The sequence below is a fragment of the Electrophorus electricus genome, chromosome 19 (genome assembly GCF_041902795.1).
Source record: "Electrophorus electricus isolate QZ-2024a chromosome 19, ASM4190279v1, whole genome shotgun sequence".
Classification (NCBI taxonomy): Eukaryota; Metazoa; Chordata; class Actinopteri; order Gymnotiformes; family Gymnotidae; genus Electrophorus; species Electrophorus electricus.
In genome coordinates this window covers 485094-500915 of record NC_137515.1, presented here as the reverse complement: position 1 = coordinate 500915, position 15822 = coordinate 485094, and the positions used below count along the sequence as shown (strand labels likewise).

The window sequence follows — 15822 nt, the reverse complement described above, 5'->3', positions numbered from 1 at the left end:
AAGTCTCAGACATTGCTTTTGAACAGTTTCTGTACTTTTATTGTTTTTGAATTTTATTTAGGTTATGATAAAAGTAGAATTTCAGTTATCAAGCTGAAATCAAGTAGCGAAATGGAATGTTATAAACAAAAATTTAATGTTATTGTTAAATCCAGTTGTGTAAACAGTTAAGTTTATGAAAAACAGTTTATTGAGATTTGGGCAATGATGTGTAAGATGAGAGTTGAGTGGCGGTAAGTTACTGCTGGATACGACGAATGGACTGGATCTGAGGAGTTTGACAATGGGAACCGAATTCCCTAAAGTATTTGTACTCTCCAGCATGTCGGTCACACTCCATGATGTACTGAAATCCATGGAAGCCAGGGTACTGGTAGCAGACAAATCTATCATGTGGTAATAATGATAAAAAACAACAACAAAAAAGAAAGGTTAGAATTACAAACCCAGTATGAAATATACTGCCTGGCCAAATATTTCGTTGGACCGCCTTTAGCTTTGATTACAACATGCATTCGCTGTGGCATCGTTTCCACAAGCTTCTGCAATGTCACAACATTTATTTCTGTCCAGAGTTGCATTAATTTTTCAAGATCTTGATCTTGTATTGATGGGAGATTTGGACCACTGTGCAAAGTCTTCTCCAGCACATCCCAAAGATACTCAGTGGGGGTCAGGTCTGGACTCTTGTGGCCAATCTATGTGTGAAAATGATGTCTCATGGTCCCTGAACCACTTTTTCACAATTTGAGCCTGATGAATCCTAGCATTGTCATCTTGGAATATGCCAGTGCCATCGGGAAAAAAAAAATCCATTGATGGAATAACCTGGTCGTTCAGTATATTCAGGTAGTCAGCTGACCTCGTTCTTTGGGTGCATAACATTGCTGAACCTAGACCTGACCAACTGCAGCAACCCCAGATCATAATACTGTCCCCACAGGCTTGTACAGTAGGCACTAGGCATGATGGGTGCACCACTTCCGCCGCCTCCTTTCTTACCCTGATGAGCCCATCACTCTGGAACAGGGTAAATCTGGACTGATGACTTCTTCTTCACTCATGACCACATGACCTCCTTCCATTGCTCCAGAGTCCAATCTTTATGCTCTCTAGCAAATTGAAGCTGTTTTTGCCAGTTAGCCTCACTGACAAGTGGTTTTCTTAAGGCTACACAGCTGTTTAGTCCCAATCCCTTGAGTTCCCTTTGCATTGTGCGTGTGGAAATGCTCTTACTTTCACTATTAAACATATCCCTGAGTTCTACTTTTGTTTTTCTATGATTTGACTTTACCACACATTTAAGTGATCGCCGATCACGATCATTCAAGATTTTTTTCTGACCACATTCCTTCCTCAAAGATGATGGTTCCTCACTGTCCTTCCATTTTTTAATAATGCGTTGGACAGTTCTTAACCCGATTTTAGTAGTTTCAGCAATTTCCTTAGATGTTTTCTCTGCTTGATGCATGCCAATAATTTGACCCTTCTGAAACATGAACAGCTTTTCTATGACCACAGGATGTGTCTTTCGACATGGTTGTTTAACAAATAAGAAGCTACTCACTGCATCAGTTAGGGTTAAATAACTTGTTGCCAGCTGAAACATAATCACCCCTGCAGTAATTATCCAATGAGAGGCTCTTAGCTATTTGCTTACTTAAATCCAGGTGGTGACTTTTTTTTTGGCCAGGTAGTGTGTTAAAACCTATTAGTAAAAGGCAAATTATGACCTGCATTTATGAGTAAGGTGTGGAGAGTAGAGTATAGTAAAATTGGGAGGGTGAGAGAAAAGGAGAAAGTAAGCAGTGCTAGTTTCATATTATCTAAAGAAAAATTGTTATTTTTGGAAGAAGCTGAGAAGAAGGACAGTTTATAGGTGAAGGACTGGGGAACTCACGCTCCAGAGTGAACACGCATGGAGCCCACTTCAGTGTTGCCCCAGCCCATGGCCTGCAGCGAGGGGTAGTCATCACTGAGCTCCCCCTTGCATCCCAGATAGTTTTCCTTCTCATAGATTGTCATCCTACTCTCCCTATGGTTCTGCATTGGTAAAAATAAATATTTGTTGTTTGTCAAAGAAATATTGTATATTTACAGGAATATTCCATTCAACTCTAGTGGGCAGAAGAGTGATTAGAAGAGAAAACATCCTCCAAATTCCTCTAACTGTTCACATGGTTCATATGGCTTGCGAAGATGAAATGTTTGTGTATCTGATAGCTTGAAAGCAAACGGTGGCTGCGTTTAGAAAACTTACAGCACAGGAAATTGGCCTGAAGGAAGTCATCCTCTCAATGTGGTAAGCATTGTTTCCTCCAAAGGCATCACACTGAGGGTAGTCCCCACACTCCAGCACCAACTGCTGGCCCTGATACAATGGGTGCTCATAGCCCACCCACCTGTGGATAGGTACTAATTAGGAGAAAACCAAGCCGATGCTTTAAAACCATCAGTATATGCAAGCTAGAAATTGTAATGTACTGTTCTTGCATTTTAACTCCCAAGTCATGCTTGCATAACTCCCTAATAACAAAACACATTGTAGATGTAAACATTTGGATGCATGCTTTTTATATTTTACTGTATACCTCTATTATGCTGCTATTATGAGTTTATGGTGTAGGAAATTACCATCTCTGTAGTCAAAGAGGTAGTTTCCTAATGTGGTGGTAGACCCAACCATAAATGGCTAAATGACTCATTGCCCCTTGAACAGATGAGCCATGTACTTACGCTCCACTGTGTACCCTCAGTGAGCGGACACTCTCAAAACCAAAGTCCATTACGTTGCAACACTCAGAGGTAAACTCATGGTGCCGGCCTTGAAAGCACTCTTCATCATACACAATAATCTGGAAGACAGTGGTTGGGATGAAGACACATTTTGGCTATGACTAATCAGATGTGAAATAAATGGATCACAGCATGAAGAATTACATCTTTAATTTAGATTGAAACAGTAAGTTTTACTTTATGCTCAGTTAGGAAAAGAGTGGTCAGATATTCCACAGAGGTATCACAAATGTAGCATTTATAATCTGTGTGTTAATCGGGTCGTACCTTCCAATGGCCCGAAAACTTGGTGCAGTGGTGAGTCATCTTGCCTGTATTAAAGAAGCATGTAATTTAGTAATGCAAGCAAAGAGAGTAAACAAGTAATGGAAAATGTTCTTGCTATGTCAGTGATCTCATCACTACTAAGGAATATTCCAACATAAATTACCAGATAGCACCATTTCATGCTCAAATGTGGATAGCTTGACCCAAAAAAATGGTTCCACAATAGTAGAGAGCAGCAGTATGTACACATTACAAATAGGATGCTCCCAATAACATGAATGCCAAACAAGCAGAAAGATTTAGAAATTACCCATACTTTCTAAATTATACTTTGATACCAATATACATGTAGGTCACCAATTAATCAGTACTTCAGTTGAGTATGAACATGCATGACAAAGCAGTTTAGCTTGATTTTGATGTCGAAAACCTCAATAGCTAAACAAGAACAAGTTCCTAAATGAACGTCCTCGGTGTAGAACAACACCTGCAGTGTCTGCTTAAGTCCAGCTGGACACCAGTAAACACTGGAAGTGTTAATTCAACAGTGGGGATTTTGCATGTTTGGAAGTGTTTGCGAGCTGTTTAAAGATCCAAACAGGAACTACACAAAGTCAAAGTGAGACTAAAGGCATTAGACTCTGCTCGTCACTCACTCCATCTGGGTGTAGGTCCTGGGCTGCATAATGCACATATGTGTGAGGCGGACGGACAGTGGCTACACACCAGGGGAGTGGAGCAGAGAGCTGGGTGGAGCTCACCTCGTTTCGCTGCCCTTGGGACGTCCTGATGAGAGAGTGAAAGCTGGCGCGCGCACAAACCTTTTTAAAGCCTCCTTTGGCAAAGGGCCTGGTCAAAAGCCCCAGCTCAGCAGCGAGGGAGGGGCAGGCTGCACGTGCATGACAAAGGTGGGGTTTGACCTGCACAGTGGCAAAAGTGCAAAACCATCCTACACTCAGGCCGGAGCCTCCATGCTAGCCTGGACAAGGGGCATGCATGCATGTTGAGAGAGTGAACTGCCTCGTAAGGTCCGCATGAAGGCGTGTGATGGTGGAGCACTGGGGTGGGGACCCATGGGGACATGGGTCATGTTGGCACTCCACCCAGCACTCCACAGGCCACATCACATTGGGGTTTGCTCAGTGCACGCCAGTGCTTGCAGTGATCTTACTGTATTAAAACTGCCTAAAAGCAGACACTTCTCAACAGCTTTTACCAATAATTAAAAAACAAAACAAAAAAAACCCAGCACACAACAGGCAGTTGGCATAATACTGAAGACAACAAATATAAACTGTGAGATGATTCAGTGAGATTTTATTATTATTATTATTATTAGTTGCATTTATATATATGTTTGTAAATGCAGGATGTGTGCAGTATTATTACTAATACTGTTGCTATAAGTGTTTAAATTCTGTTCTGACACTCTCCCCTGCAGCATTCATTTCTGTGAGTATATCTGGTCACAACAAGTGCTCAAGGTGTTCACCATCCTTCACATGTACAACACCAGGCCAAAACAATTCAGAATGTAATGAACATCTATTTAGACCTCATACATCTGTTTAAACATCATACTCTTCTCTGAAAAGAACAATCAAATTATAATTTTTGTCAGTGGTATGTTTCTGTTATTGTAGTAACCTTGTTAGGAGGCAGGTCATTATTTCCCTTTGAGATATACACAGGATTTTTACAATCAAGATTCTACAATCCACCAGTCCAACCTGTGGCATACAGCACTAGCACACAGGAAAGTGCCATTGTCAGAGCTTTTCATTCTCAGTAAAGTGCTTACATGCTGGGTAGTGGGCCGACTCCATGGCTTTAGCACAACCAACTCTGATGACGGGGGTGTTTTTATTGTATGTCAAGCCTCTCTATACTCCCCGTGCCAGGGTATAAAAGGTGGGACACTGGAATAAGGGAGCATCAGGAACCAGCTAACTCGTCACAGCACAGCTGTACTCCAGCAGGTAAGAGGCCAGAAAATGAAAAACAAAACAAAACAAAACAAAACAAAACACTGTTCCCAGTCATTATATAGTTGGGGGTCTAGTCACTCTTGGTCTCATTCATTTATGGAAGTAATAGATGATTTAGTTGTTCTGAATGAACTTTTTAATTTTATTTATTTTTTATTTGTGCAATGGAAAGTACCATTTCCAAAATGAAGCCCAAATCCAGTGATGACCCATACCAACTCCATCACAATTTACCAGGTCCTCACATGGCTCTGACCTCATACTGGCCCACTGTGCATGTTAGGAGGGCATGCACAAAGTCCCACAACCTTTATTCTCTCCCACAGACACTCTTCAACCCCTTTACCATGTCTCAGACTGCCAAGTTCACCACCAGCCAGGCCACTGATGCCAAAGAGAAGGGAACTTCTGGCTCTGCGGCTACCTCCAGCAAGAAAACCAAGACTGGAGAAACCACTATGGGCAATTACAGAGTAAGTGCTTTGGCTTGAACACTTCCCCAACCAGAGTAATAACCAGAATTATTATTTTTACACTAACTTTTAAAAAGGGCATTACAGTACTGCTGAGTTCACCACACTGTAGGGAGAGACATCTGCTGTTTAGATAAAATTCTCATAAAAACATGTCAGCAGTACTTTAACTTTAAAAAGTGAAACAAATGAAAATGGACCCTTATCAAATAAATTATTTACACTTTCCATCTCCCACAGATGAAGCTCTTCAGCAAGGAGAACTTCCAGGGCAAGATGATGGAGGTCCAAAATGAGTGCACTAACATTTGTGATTGTGGCATGGACAGAGTCCGCAGTATCATTGTGGAGTGTGGCCCGTAAGTTATTGTCTAGAAGATTATTATTAAAAATGGATTTATAAAAGTTCTCCTATAGTATAAAGCAGATGGTAACAGCATTGAATATGGTTGGTTAGGCAGCAGAATTCCTCATTCTTAAAGTTTCTTCCTCTTCTCCTCTTCTGAGTCTGGTTGACGATATGATTGCTCATGTAATAATGTGTTTTGGGTTTTTTTTAGTTTTTTTTTTTTTACCTCCCTGCTGTTTTGATCTTGTAATCACCTTTTCCTTGTCTCCAGCTTTGTGGCCTTTGAGCAGGCGAACTACCGTGGAGAGATGTTCATCCTGGAGAAGGGGGCATATCCTCGCTGGGACTCCTGGACCAGTAGCTACCGCAGTGACTGCCTCGTGTCCTTCAGACCCGTACACATGGTAACACTGAGGGCTGCGCTGCGGCACGCGTAGCATGGGCCCTGCGTCGCTTCTAACAGGCTTTACCTTTCAGCACTTTGCCTTTGTGCTGCAGGACACCGTGGAGCACAAGATCTGCTTGTATGAGCTGTGCGACTTCCAGGGCAACAAGATGGAGATCCAGGAAAATGACTGCCCCACCCTCTGGGCACATGGTTTCTGTAACAGAGTGGGCAGCGTGAAAGTGCCCAGTGGAGCGTGAGTATCACCAAGAGCCAAGTGTTGATCAGCGAGCAACTGATTACAAAATAGAAGTCAGAATCAGTGTAAAATAAAATGAGTGCATGAATGTAACATAAAAGAAGGAAGACAAAGGGATTCACCAATTATTAGAAGCAGAGGCTGATTACTGATTTAGCTCTAAATAATAAATATTTATAATACTCTGAATAAAAAGAGTCTTTTTCAAGAGTTTGAGGCCTACAGATTGTAGTACAATAATTAATAATACTAACAGAATAATTTTAATTCTTAATGTTAAACCTCTTAACTAACCTCTTTCTTAATCTCTTTTTCTTCTGCAGTTGGGTGGGATACCAGTATCCCGGATACAGAGGCTACCAGTACCTGTTTGAATGCGGTGACTACAGACACTACAATGACTTTTGTGCCTTCCAGCCTCAGATTCAGTCCATCCGCCGTGTGAGGGACATGCAGTTTCACCAGCATGGCTGCTTCTCCTCCAGTCCCTCTGCTGGAGCTACGCAGTGAAAGTCTGTGGGAGCGCAGTTAACCCTCTCATGCCACCTTTAACTCCCTCTTCCAACTCTCCCTCTCTCTCAGAACAGATTGGCAAAAAAATTGTATCAGACATCTCACTCACTTTTATGGTTTCAGTAATAAACGTTTTGGAAAACTGACTTTCTAAGATGAATTTCTTTTGTTTTAAACAAGGGTTCATTAGGTTTATCCTTGTCAACAAATGTGAAAGTCCTTGTACTCAGAGCAGGGCTTTACGCATACACATCAACAAATGGCATCACAATACACTTGAGTAGTGTTCTATTGTATCTTGCATTTCCAGAGTTGTACATTTCTGGAAGTAATCAATATCACCAAAGTAAAATATTATATATAAAGTATGCCTTAAATTCTTTCCATCTGTCAAATATAAAGAACAATCAAAAATTGTTCCACCTTAAGAAATGGTGTTCTGGAAGATAAAGTTAATGTGCATCAAACAAAAATGCAATTACCATCTTTTTTCTGGATGGCATAATTGTCTGGTTAGAGAGTATTATGTTTCTTACAAATATAAATAAGCAAATTTGGTATATAACAATTTTTTGGTGGTTCATTTTGACAGATTTCTTTGGGTATGGTTGGGGTGACCATAACCCTAAACCTAATTTAAACTAATTGGTCGCCTCTGCATTGCATAGGCTGCCGTTTAGTCTCCTTCCTAGTGGCCGTGTAGTCGTGCGCTACACACATATGTCCAGTAGGGGGCAGCGATGTTGCCTTACACGCCTCGAAGAGGGACGAAGAAGATTGGTCCGAACATGGCAGCACTTTTCAAAGCTCGGAAAGGTCAGTAATAAACGGTAAAAAAGGGTAACGTGTTGGTCATCTGCTGCACGGTTACACTTAAAGCTAATAGTATCAATAGTAAATTAAACTTAATACATAGTTGTGATTGAAAGCGGTACGTAGTCTACATGATAACGTCAGTTGTATTAAATGGACACTCGCAGCAGAATCAGTCGGTTAATCGTGTTTTACAGCACTTGGCTGATAAATGTGTAATTATTCTCTAACTGTTCTGTTGTTAGATAACTGCAGTAGCTTAGCAGCTGTCTACAAGTATTGCGTGTTAGCTTGCGAGTGATTTTGTTTAGTTTGTTGGTTTTTAAACCAAAACCTCATGGAATTAAATGCTAGCTTGCCAAGTTGTTTATGCAACGCTTTTTTAACGTTTTGTAGCTATATTTTAAAAATATTTTGAACATTATTTCCCTGTTGGGATCGCACGCTCTCTCTCTCGGCCACAAGTAGAAGTTCAGTTTGTGGCAACCTTTCACCTACTTCTGTAGTAGTACATAACCAAACTGTACTGATTGAAATCATACATATTATAGTACCGAACTATACTTTATATGACATGTAACTATTAATTCTGATTTTATACATACACACACACAGAGCAGCCACTGTAATCATACCTTAACGTTGCCCGTGTTGCTTGCTGGTGTTAGTGTGTTCGGCACTGGGCATAGCTGTGGGCTGTGCCACTCGCTCCCTCACTCAGCTTGCAGCGCTGCCCGAGTTACATCAGATGCTGCGGCAGACGTGTCGCGACTACGCAGACAAGGAACTCGCCCCAATTGCTGGACAGCTGGACAAAACCCACACCTTTCCAGCCAAGCAGGTATCAGGCTTTACATCAACCTCATTTTATGTAGGCGTTTACTCGTGAAGACAGCTCTTTCCAGATGCCTTCAGACACGTTATTCTCCCCATCATGTATCAATATAAAGGCTTTATTTATGTTGCGTTCATGTACAAAAAGTGCTAAAGTAGGAAAAGTTCACATTTTGGAGGAAAAGCAAAGAAAGTCGTATCTATGAACATGCAGTATGTATGTTCACTTTCTTCAGATTTACTTAGCTTTATTTATTATTATTGTTTTATTTTATTTTATTTATTTATTTATGTTTTTTTGCAGATCCGGGAGCTTGGAGCAATGGGTGTGATGGCGGTGGAGGTACCAGAGAGTCTTGGGGGTGCTGGAATGGATTACCTTGCCTACAGCCTGGCTGTTGAGGAGCTTAGCAGAGGCTGTGCGTCTACTGGGGTCATCGTCAGTGTCAATAATGTGAGTCAAAGTACGGGGCCCAGGCTGAGCCGGGGGTACTTGGGTTGACTGCTGTTGCTAATTCCATGTACCATATGTAGTTTTCACTGGTTAACCTGTAAAACAATATTGCTATATAAAATATGAATGAACATTATCTATCCAGGACTATTTTGAACCAGGAACCTTAGATTTGGTCTAAATTCATCAGTAACTTGTCTGTAGTCACACACACATTTTCTGTGCAAAATGTTTCTACTGTTCATTTTGTAGTAGGTAAAATGCACTAGAATCATTACAGACATGGGAGTGCACAGTCCTTAAAACTGACTCACATATGGTGGATTCAGATGGGTCTAAAAGGAACAAGTGTAATAAGTATATTAACCAGCCTCTCCATGTCAAAAACAAATCCTGTATGATTTTTTATATATATATATATATATATATATATATATATATATATATATATATATATATATAATGAGAGAGAGAGAGAGAGAACAGCAATTTGAACAGAAACAGAAATGTTCTATTTTCTGCTAAACTGTATTTATTGTAATCAGAACAGGCCCTCCTGTAGAGTAGGACATGCACGTGATACCTGTCAGAGATGCAGGAACCTGCTTCCTTACTTTTAGACAAAATCTAATCAAACATAACCTCAAAAAAGATTTGCATTGTTTATACTCATGAAATGAGTCGAACAGACACCAAATACTAAATGTGTTTGTTGCCAACAACCATTAGTAATGGTTTATGCTGTGGAGCTCATTCAAGCTGATGTGTTTCAGTCATTATACCTGGGCCCAGTTCTGAAGTTTGGCACAGACGAACAGAAGAAACAGTGGATAACACCCTTCACCACGGGGGAGAGGGTAGGGTGCTTTGCCCTGAGTGAGCCAGGTAAGCAAATCTAAATATCCATGATTTAGAAAATATACTAACAGAGATACAGAATGGTGGTCGTTGCTATACCTAAGTGTGATTATTGGTAATCACACCATCACAGCAAGTGCCTTGGTTCTGATGGGACTGCAGGTGTTTGATTGGTATACTCTTCTGCATCAGTTTCTCTACTGAGAGAAAGGAGAAGGAAAATTGGAAAACAGTCTGGCAACCCTAAACTGAATGAGCAGCTTAATAATGTAAAACCCAGCAGTCAAAGATCTCGAAGGCCTGTTTGTCTTTCTGCAGGGTCTTTTTGTGTTCCTTTTGGCAGAGTGTAAATGGAGGTTTCACATTTTAAAACCAGCACCTTTTAGAACTACTGAAAACTCTGAATGTACCACTCTCTTCCACGTGTGTTTGTTCTTTGTTTCTGCGTAAGGAAATGGCAGTGACGCGGGGGCAGCTTCCACGATGGCACGGCAGGAGGGTGACTGTTGGGTGCTGAACGGGACCAAGGCCTGGATCACCAACAGCTATGATGCGTCTGCCGCTGTCGTCTTAGCCACGACAGACAAGACCTTAAAACACAAGGTAGAAGTAGCGGACAGCAGTTTCACTTTAGGAGTGTTTTTGCTTTCTAAAAAATTATGGATTTTAGTTCAGAAGTCTATTATCAGCTTTTGCTGTGAAAGTGGTGGTGTAAATGTTTCTGTGCATTTAGTTTCTAAATAAACAAACTATATTGAAAGAGAGGCTGGTCCAGTATCAGCAATAACTTTCTAAGAAATATGATCTGTAGTGGGTTCTGTGCCACAAGGAATAGCATACATTGGAAGTGGTTATATATAAAACTCAAACTGAAATAGCAACAGTCAAAGGAAAAGACCAATACATGTATAAGTGAAACAAAATTACACAAAACATGCCTAGGAGACATGGCTAAGGATGCTGTCAACTGACTTTAATGTGTCTCTCTTTTAATCAACTTTTTTTTTAAATACATATTTTAATAATTTGTTGTTTTTATTGAAATACTCCTTGTGTTCTGTCTCCTCAGGGAATCAGTGCATTCCTGTTGCCTATGCCTCATCCAGGATTATCTCTGGGGAAGAGGGAGGATAAGCTCGGAATCAGAGCCTCCTCCACAGCCAACCTCATTCTGGACGACTGCCGCATCCCACATGGCAACTTACTAGGCCAGTGTGGGATGGGCTTTAAAATCGCCATGGTGATTCACACTAATCTTCCCCTTATTATTCAACTGGTATTTCAGAAATAAGAATAGAATAAAAACAATCCACTTTTCCTGTTTGTGTGTGTGTAAGATTCAAGGGACTAACTGAAGTGTAGTACAGTGTAGTGTATTGTAGTACAGAAGGTTTTCAGAGTAAAAGGATTTGAGACACATGTCCTTCATTAGCTGTGCTATAAATTCCATATATACAGATGTATGTATGTATGTATGTATGTATGTATGTAGCATACAGTGGCTGTTTGTGTATGTGTGTGTGTTGTTGTAACTGCTCTTTTATGAGAGCTGTCCTGGTTTTTCCCACAGCAAACTCTGGACAGTGGGCGTATTGGGATAGCATCACAGGCTCTTGGTATTGCCCAGGCATCTCTGGACTGTGCTGCTGACTATGCTCACAAGAGGTCTGCTTTCGGAGCACCAATTGCAAAGATGCAAGCCATACAGGTGCATGGCGTCCATTCCAAAGATCTGCTTCATTTGTTAAAGCTTTTGACATTGCAGTATCCAGTGCCACCCTACTCAATATTTAGAGACCGGCATCAGTACTTATGAGATCAAAATGATGCAGTTGCTATGGGAAACCTGGAAAAATCTCCATAGCAACGTGGGTGGCCTGAAAAATGAACCTTCAATAAACCAAATGTAGTTTTAAAGCCTTAAGTAACCTTTATCAAATGTAAAGTTCTGTCAAATTTAGAAATTGAGATTAATCCATTGTTCAGTTTTAAGTACACAAAGAAATCATGACGCAGGCAGTGTTTTCTTGAACTGAGCTAACTCACCTTAGTTCACTGGAATCTTACACCTCCCAGTCAGCAACTGCAGCACCAGATGAAGTGTGAAGAGGCAAATCTGTTTTTAACACTGTTCTCCAGTTCAAATTGGCAGACATGGCAGTGGCGATAGAAAGCGCTCGACTTCTTACCTGGAGAGCTGCTCTTTTACGAGACGCGAAGCAACCTTACACCAAGGCCAGTTCATTAGCTGCTCTGCCATCACATGCCATTACATTCCTTTTAACAGCTACTCCCTCCCTGTATGTGCCTGTGTGTACACATACGGGACTGTATAATGAGGGTGTGTGTGTGTGTGTGTGTGTGTGTGTGTGTGTGTGTGTGTGTGTGTGTGCGTGTGTGTGTGTGTGTGTGTGTGTACAGGACAGTATGATAAGGACAGTGTGTGTACACTTGGGGGACTGTATGAAGAGGACGTGTGTGTGTACTCATATGAGACAGTATGATGAGAACTATTTGTGCCTGGACTTCCTGTCTCATTTTCCTTAATTCTCTCTGTTGCAGGAGGCTGCAATGGCAAAGCTTTCTGCCTCTGAAGCAGCAACGTTTGTGTCCCATCAGGTAAGAGCACCACACTGGCATGGTCACTTGCACATATTGGCAGCGCTCTCTACAGGCTGACACGTTTAATAGCATGTCATTGCATATGAAGTGATCTCATCCTTCTTTCTTGTCAATACAAAGGCCATCCAGGTACTGGGGGGAATGGGTTATGTAACAGACATGCCTGCTGAGAGACACTACCGTGATGCCCGTATCACCGAGATCTACGAGGGAACCAGTGAGATTCAGAGACTAGTCATTGCAAATCAGGTTTTGAAGGAATATCAGTAGTAGAAGCTGATGACAAAATCACCCTAAACCTAATGATTACATCAGCATAGCAACTCGTAAATGTCCTTAGATGACAACAATTTAATGCCTTGGACCTTCAAATGACAAGTGACTCTAGTACGCTATTGGTTACTAGAGGCACAAGCTTCAAGGTTACTTTCTTCCTGGGTTGCCCAGATTGTCAATGTTGTTTTTTGGAGATTTGACTGATGTGGAGGTTGACTGATCAAGTGCCAGAAGAGGAGTCACGGGATCCTGTTTAAGTTTCATATAGGTGGTGGTGTTCTTACCACAAGAGGGCAGCAAAGTACCTGTGCCCCATGCCTTGGATCGTTGGAGCTGAAGATTACCTCACCAGGATATTACTGAATACTGAGAAAGCCGAAGGACTGTTGCTATGGCTAGCTCAAAAAATGTTTGTTCATTAATACATGAATACATTAAGAAACTGATTTTAATAAATCACAGCTTATGGCCTTTGCTTTTTTCACAGGGACTAATTCCACATTTGTCATTTGGATTTTATATAAAAAACAAGGCTATTTTCAAGTGAATATATGTAGAATGTCATTTAAAATGGCTTGCTGCTGTCCATGAAGAGTTTCGCATCCGTTATTATATCCGTTATCCATTGTTTATAGCCCTTAAAAGGTAATGTGACTTTAAAAACACTAGTCAGAATCACTTCGCGGAGGTGAGTTTTTTGGAGTACAGCAACAAACGTTGCCCACAAACATGTCTTGATACTTTAACTGAAATGACTTGTACTTGGTCTGAATGGTAAAATACCTCTACAAAGACACAGCCAAATAAAGGTTATAGTTAATTAAAATCACTAAAAATGATAACTATCGTGGTTACTAAATATTAGGGAAATTGTTATAATGGTGCTGATAAACAGATCTGTAATGTGAAAATCTCGTGGGTTGTAAGTTAATACTCTCAAAGCTAGTCGTATATAACGAGCTGCTTCACTTTGCCACTACAAAGGGAGAGGAAAAGGTTTTTCTTGTATGCGAAAACCTGTTTCTTTTTATTCCGTGCGGAAATTTGTTCATTGGCGTGCTTGCTAATGTCTAATGTCTGCAAATTGGGAAGAGGCGCCATAACTTTTAACAGTCACTGGGTTAAACGTATCGAATTGTTAGTGGAACGAGGGTAGAAGTCACTGCACCAATGTCACTGAAGTAAGTCACATGCAGTGTTCACACGCGCTATGGAGGTCTACCCCATCGGTCTACCAGTTTAGGATTGCTCGCGCGCTTTCTCCACGTGAAATATCTCATCCTTCAGTCGGCAAACGTTCTCGAGCAGAGCGCGCGAGTCTTGACTGCTGAGCCACCCACTCACGCGGTAAGTAACGCAAGCTCGTGTGGCTGCAGCACCGCTCAGAATCGACTTAGGTTATTTCCTTTCTCGAAGTTACGATCATTTTAAAGTCGTGGGAAAAACCTTGATTACTGCTCTGGTTTTAACTGGCCAGGTTTCCTAAACAGTAGCCCAGTGGTTTACCAAAACAAGGGAATATTTCTGCTTTATCGAAAAATTGCATCTCAGGTTGATAGATGCAGTCAGTGTAATAAGACACGGTCAGGTCAAGTGTTTTATTACAAAAGTTACAAGAGTTTTATTACAAAAGAAATTCATTCAAATACATACATAGTTCACCCATAGATAGATATGCTTACAATGCTTTATTTAGAAAGGGATTACAATTGCTATTTGTACAATCCTTTTTATTTAGAGTGAATGTGCACTCGCGTATGAAGGACGTTTAACAAATTTAAAATGTAAAATGAGGATGTCTATATTATTAAAACAGTTAAAATTTGTTTTATTGCTAAGGCACTGTACAGTCTGTAGATGAATAAACAAAGCAAAAGCCAGTATTGACTGAGACTGTTGAACTGCACACCGTGTCTAATTAGTGGCCTTAACCGTCTCCCGGCCTCTGAGGACCTTGTGCCATCTCACGCAAACTGGACCATTGGCAACTTTTACAATATCTCGTCTTATATTTACTTTTACTTCATGATGCCTCGATATGAGGCTACTTTTGCCATTTTGCTTGCCATAAAAGTTCATCAAAATGTCTTGTCATCACACGTAATTTCGCTTATCATAGTCTCCATTTTGTGTCAGACTTTTTGTGGGTGCGTATTTGACGGGATACGAGGCTTTCCCATCATTTAGGCACGAGCAGCACAGTATCGCTCCACCGATGAACAGCAGCGCGGACGCGGCCCAGCCGATGTACAACGCGGACCCAATCTCCTTCTTATTCGAGGAGGGAACTTGAGGGTTATAAAAATCCGAAATGATGTTGTTGGCCATCCAGCACACGGGCACTAAAACAAAAAGACCGGAGATCACGTAGATCACCCCGCCGGCGTTGACAACTTTGGCTTTGGTGGATTCTGTTTTGATGCAGTTGGTGCACTGCGCGCCAGCAATGGTTAACATCAATCCCAGGACTCCCGTCACAGCGGAGATAACGGTGAGGGCGCGCGCGGTCTGTAGATCTTGGGACAGGGCCAGCACCGAATCGTGCAACTTGCACTGCATCTGTCCCGTGCTTTGGACAACACAGGACATCCACAGCCCGTCCCAGATGGTCTGCGCCACGACGATGTTCCCCTCAATAAATGCCGACACTTTCCATGTAGGGATGCCACATGCCACCATCACCAGCAGCGTTCCGATGATGCTCAGACCCATTCCAAGAAATTCGAGACAAATCGAAATCATCTCTGCAGTGTTCTTAACTCCTTTAAACAAAAAAGTGACCTTTGCACTGACGGGTATTAGTCTTCAAATATCCGGAGATCCCAAACTTTGCTATTCAACAGAAAAGGTCTACACTGTTCGTCGTCTCAACAAAGTAATTTTGGAGCGGTCGAGACCATTTGAACACCATGACACATTTGCGTGGCGACGTTTG

The 15822-nt window shown here is 41.4% G+C and overlaps 4 protein-coding genes across 7 annotated transcripts; 2 read left to right on the top strand and 2 right to left on the bottom strand.

The window, feature by feature from the left end:
* Positions 1-16: 16 nt before the first annotated feature.
* cryba4 (crystallin, beta A4) lies at positions 17-3906 on the bottom strand. Of its 3 annotated transcripts, none has more exons than XM_081702151.1 (6): positions 3825-3906; positions 3064-3107; positions 2737-2855; positions 2261-2402; positions 1901-2043; positions 17-386 (listed from the first exon to the last, which is right to left on the bottom strand). In XM_081702151.1, exons 2-6 carry the CDS (start codon positions 3100-3102, stop codon positions 239-241), a joined length of 591 nt encoding a protein of 196 aa, XP_081558277.1. In that variant the 5' UTR covers positions 3103-3107; positions 3825-3906; the 3' UTR covers positions 17-238. The 3 variants fall into 3 exon arrangements, with proteins under 3 accessions (XP_081558277.1, XP_081558276.1, XP_081558278.1); XM_081702150.1 differs by having other exon boundaries at positions 3790-3882; XM_081702152.1 differs by lacking the exon at positions 3825-3906 and adding an exon at positions 3720-3803.
* Positions 3907-4922: 1016 nt separating this feature from the next.
* On the top strand, positions 4923-7176 carry crybb1 (crystallin, beta B1). The gene is made up of 6 exons (XM_081702148.1): positions 4923-5042; positions 5378-5524; positions 5765-5883; positions 6145-6277; positions 6372-6514; positions 6841-7176. Exons 2-6 carry the CDS (start codon positions 5399-5401, stop codon positions 7025-7027), a joined length of 708 nt encoding a protein of 235 aa, XP_081558274.1. The 5' UTR covers positions 4923-5042; positions 5378-5398; the 3' UTR covers positions 7028-7176.
* Positions 7177-7773: 597 nt separating this feature from the next.
* Positions 7774-13473, top strand: acads (acyl-CoA dehydrogenase short chain). Of its 2 annotated transcripts, XM_027019428.3 has the most exons (10): positions 7774-7846; positions 8512-8684; positions 8982-9131; positions 9905-10016; positions 10441-10592; positions 11059-11229; positions 11560-11697; positions 12129-12224; positions 12552-12608; positions 12732-13473. In XM_027019428.3, the coding sequence occupies exons 1-10, from the start codon at positions 7819-7821 to the stop codon at positions 12879-12881; spliced, it is 1227 nt and encodes a 408-aa protein (XP_026875229.2). In that variant the 5' UTR covers positions 7774-7818; the 3' UTR covers positions 12882-13473. The 2 variants fall into 2 exon arrangements, with proteins under 2 accessions (XP_026875229.2, XP_026875230.2); XM_027019429.3 differs by lacking the exon at positions 12129-12224.
* Positions 13474-14471: 998 nt separating this feature from the next.
* cldn5b (claudin 5b) lies at positions 14472-15822 on the bottom strand. The gene has a single exon (XM_027019437.3). The coding sequence runs from the start codon at positions 15627-15629 to the stop codon at positions 14982-14984; it is 648 nt and encodes a 215-aa protein (XP_026875238.1). The 5' UTR covers positions 15630-15822; the 3' UTR covers positions 14472-14981.

Bases quoted from the DNA above. Each gene is read 5' to 3' on its own strand.
- cryba4 (XM_081702151.1), bottom strand. From the start codon at position 3,102: ATGACTCACCACTGCACCAAGTTTTCGGGCCATTGGAAG. The intron at 2,856-3,063 runs GTACGACCCGAT...ACTGTCTTCCAG, and splicing joins AGTTTTCGGGCCATTGGAAG to ATTATTGTGTATGATGAAGA. The intron at 2,403-2,736 runs GTAAGTACATGG...ACCTATCCACAG, and splicing joins CTGAGGGTACACAGTGGAGC to GTGGGTGGGCTATGAGCACC.
- acads (XM_027019428.3), top strand. From the start codon at position 7,819: ATGGCAGCACTTTTCAAAGCTCGGAAAG. The intron at 7,847-8,511 runs GTCAGTAATAAA...TGCTGGTGTTAG, and splicing joins ACTTTTCAAAGCTCGGAAAG to TGTGTTCGGCACTGGGCATA. The intron at 11,230-11,559 runs GTGATTCACACT...TTTTTCCCACAG, and splicing joins TGGGCTTTAAAATCGCCATG to CAAACTCTGGACAGTGGGCG.
- crybb1 (XM_081702148.1), top strand. From the start codon at position 5,399: ATGTCTCAGACTGCCAAGTTCACCACCAGCCAGGCCACTGATGCCAAA. The intron at 6,278-6,371 runs GTAACACTGAGG...TTTGTGCTGCAG, and splicing joins CCTTCAGACCCGTACACATG to GACACCGTGGAGCACAAGAT. The intron at 6,515-6,840 runs GTGAGTATCACC...TTTCTTCTGCAG, and splicing joins GTGAAAGTGCCCAGTGGAGC to TTGGGTGGGATACCAGTATC.
- cldn5b (XM_027019437.3), bottom strand. From the start codon at position 15,629: ATGATTTCGATTTGTCTCGAATTTCTTGGAATGGGTCTGAGCATCATC.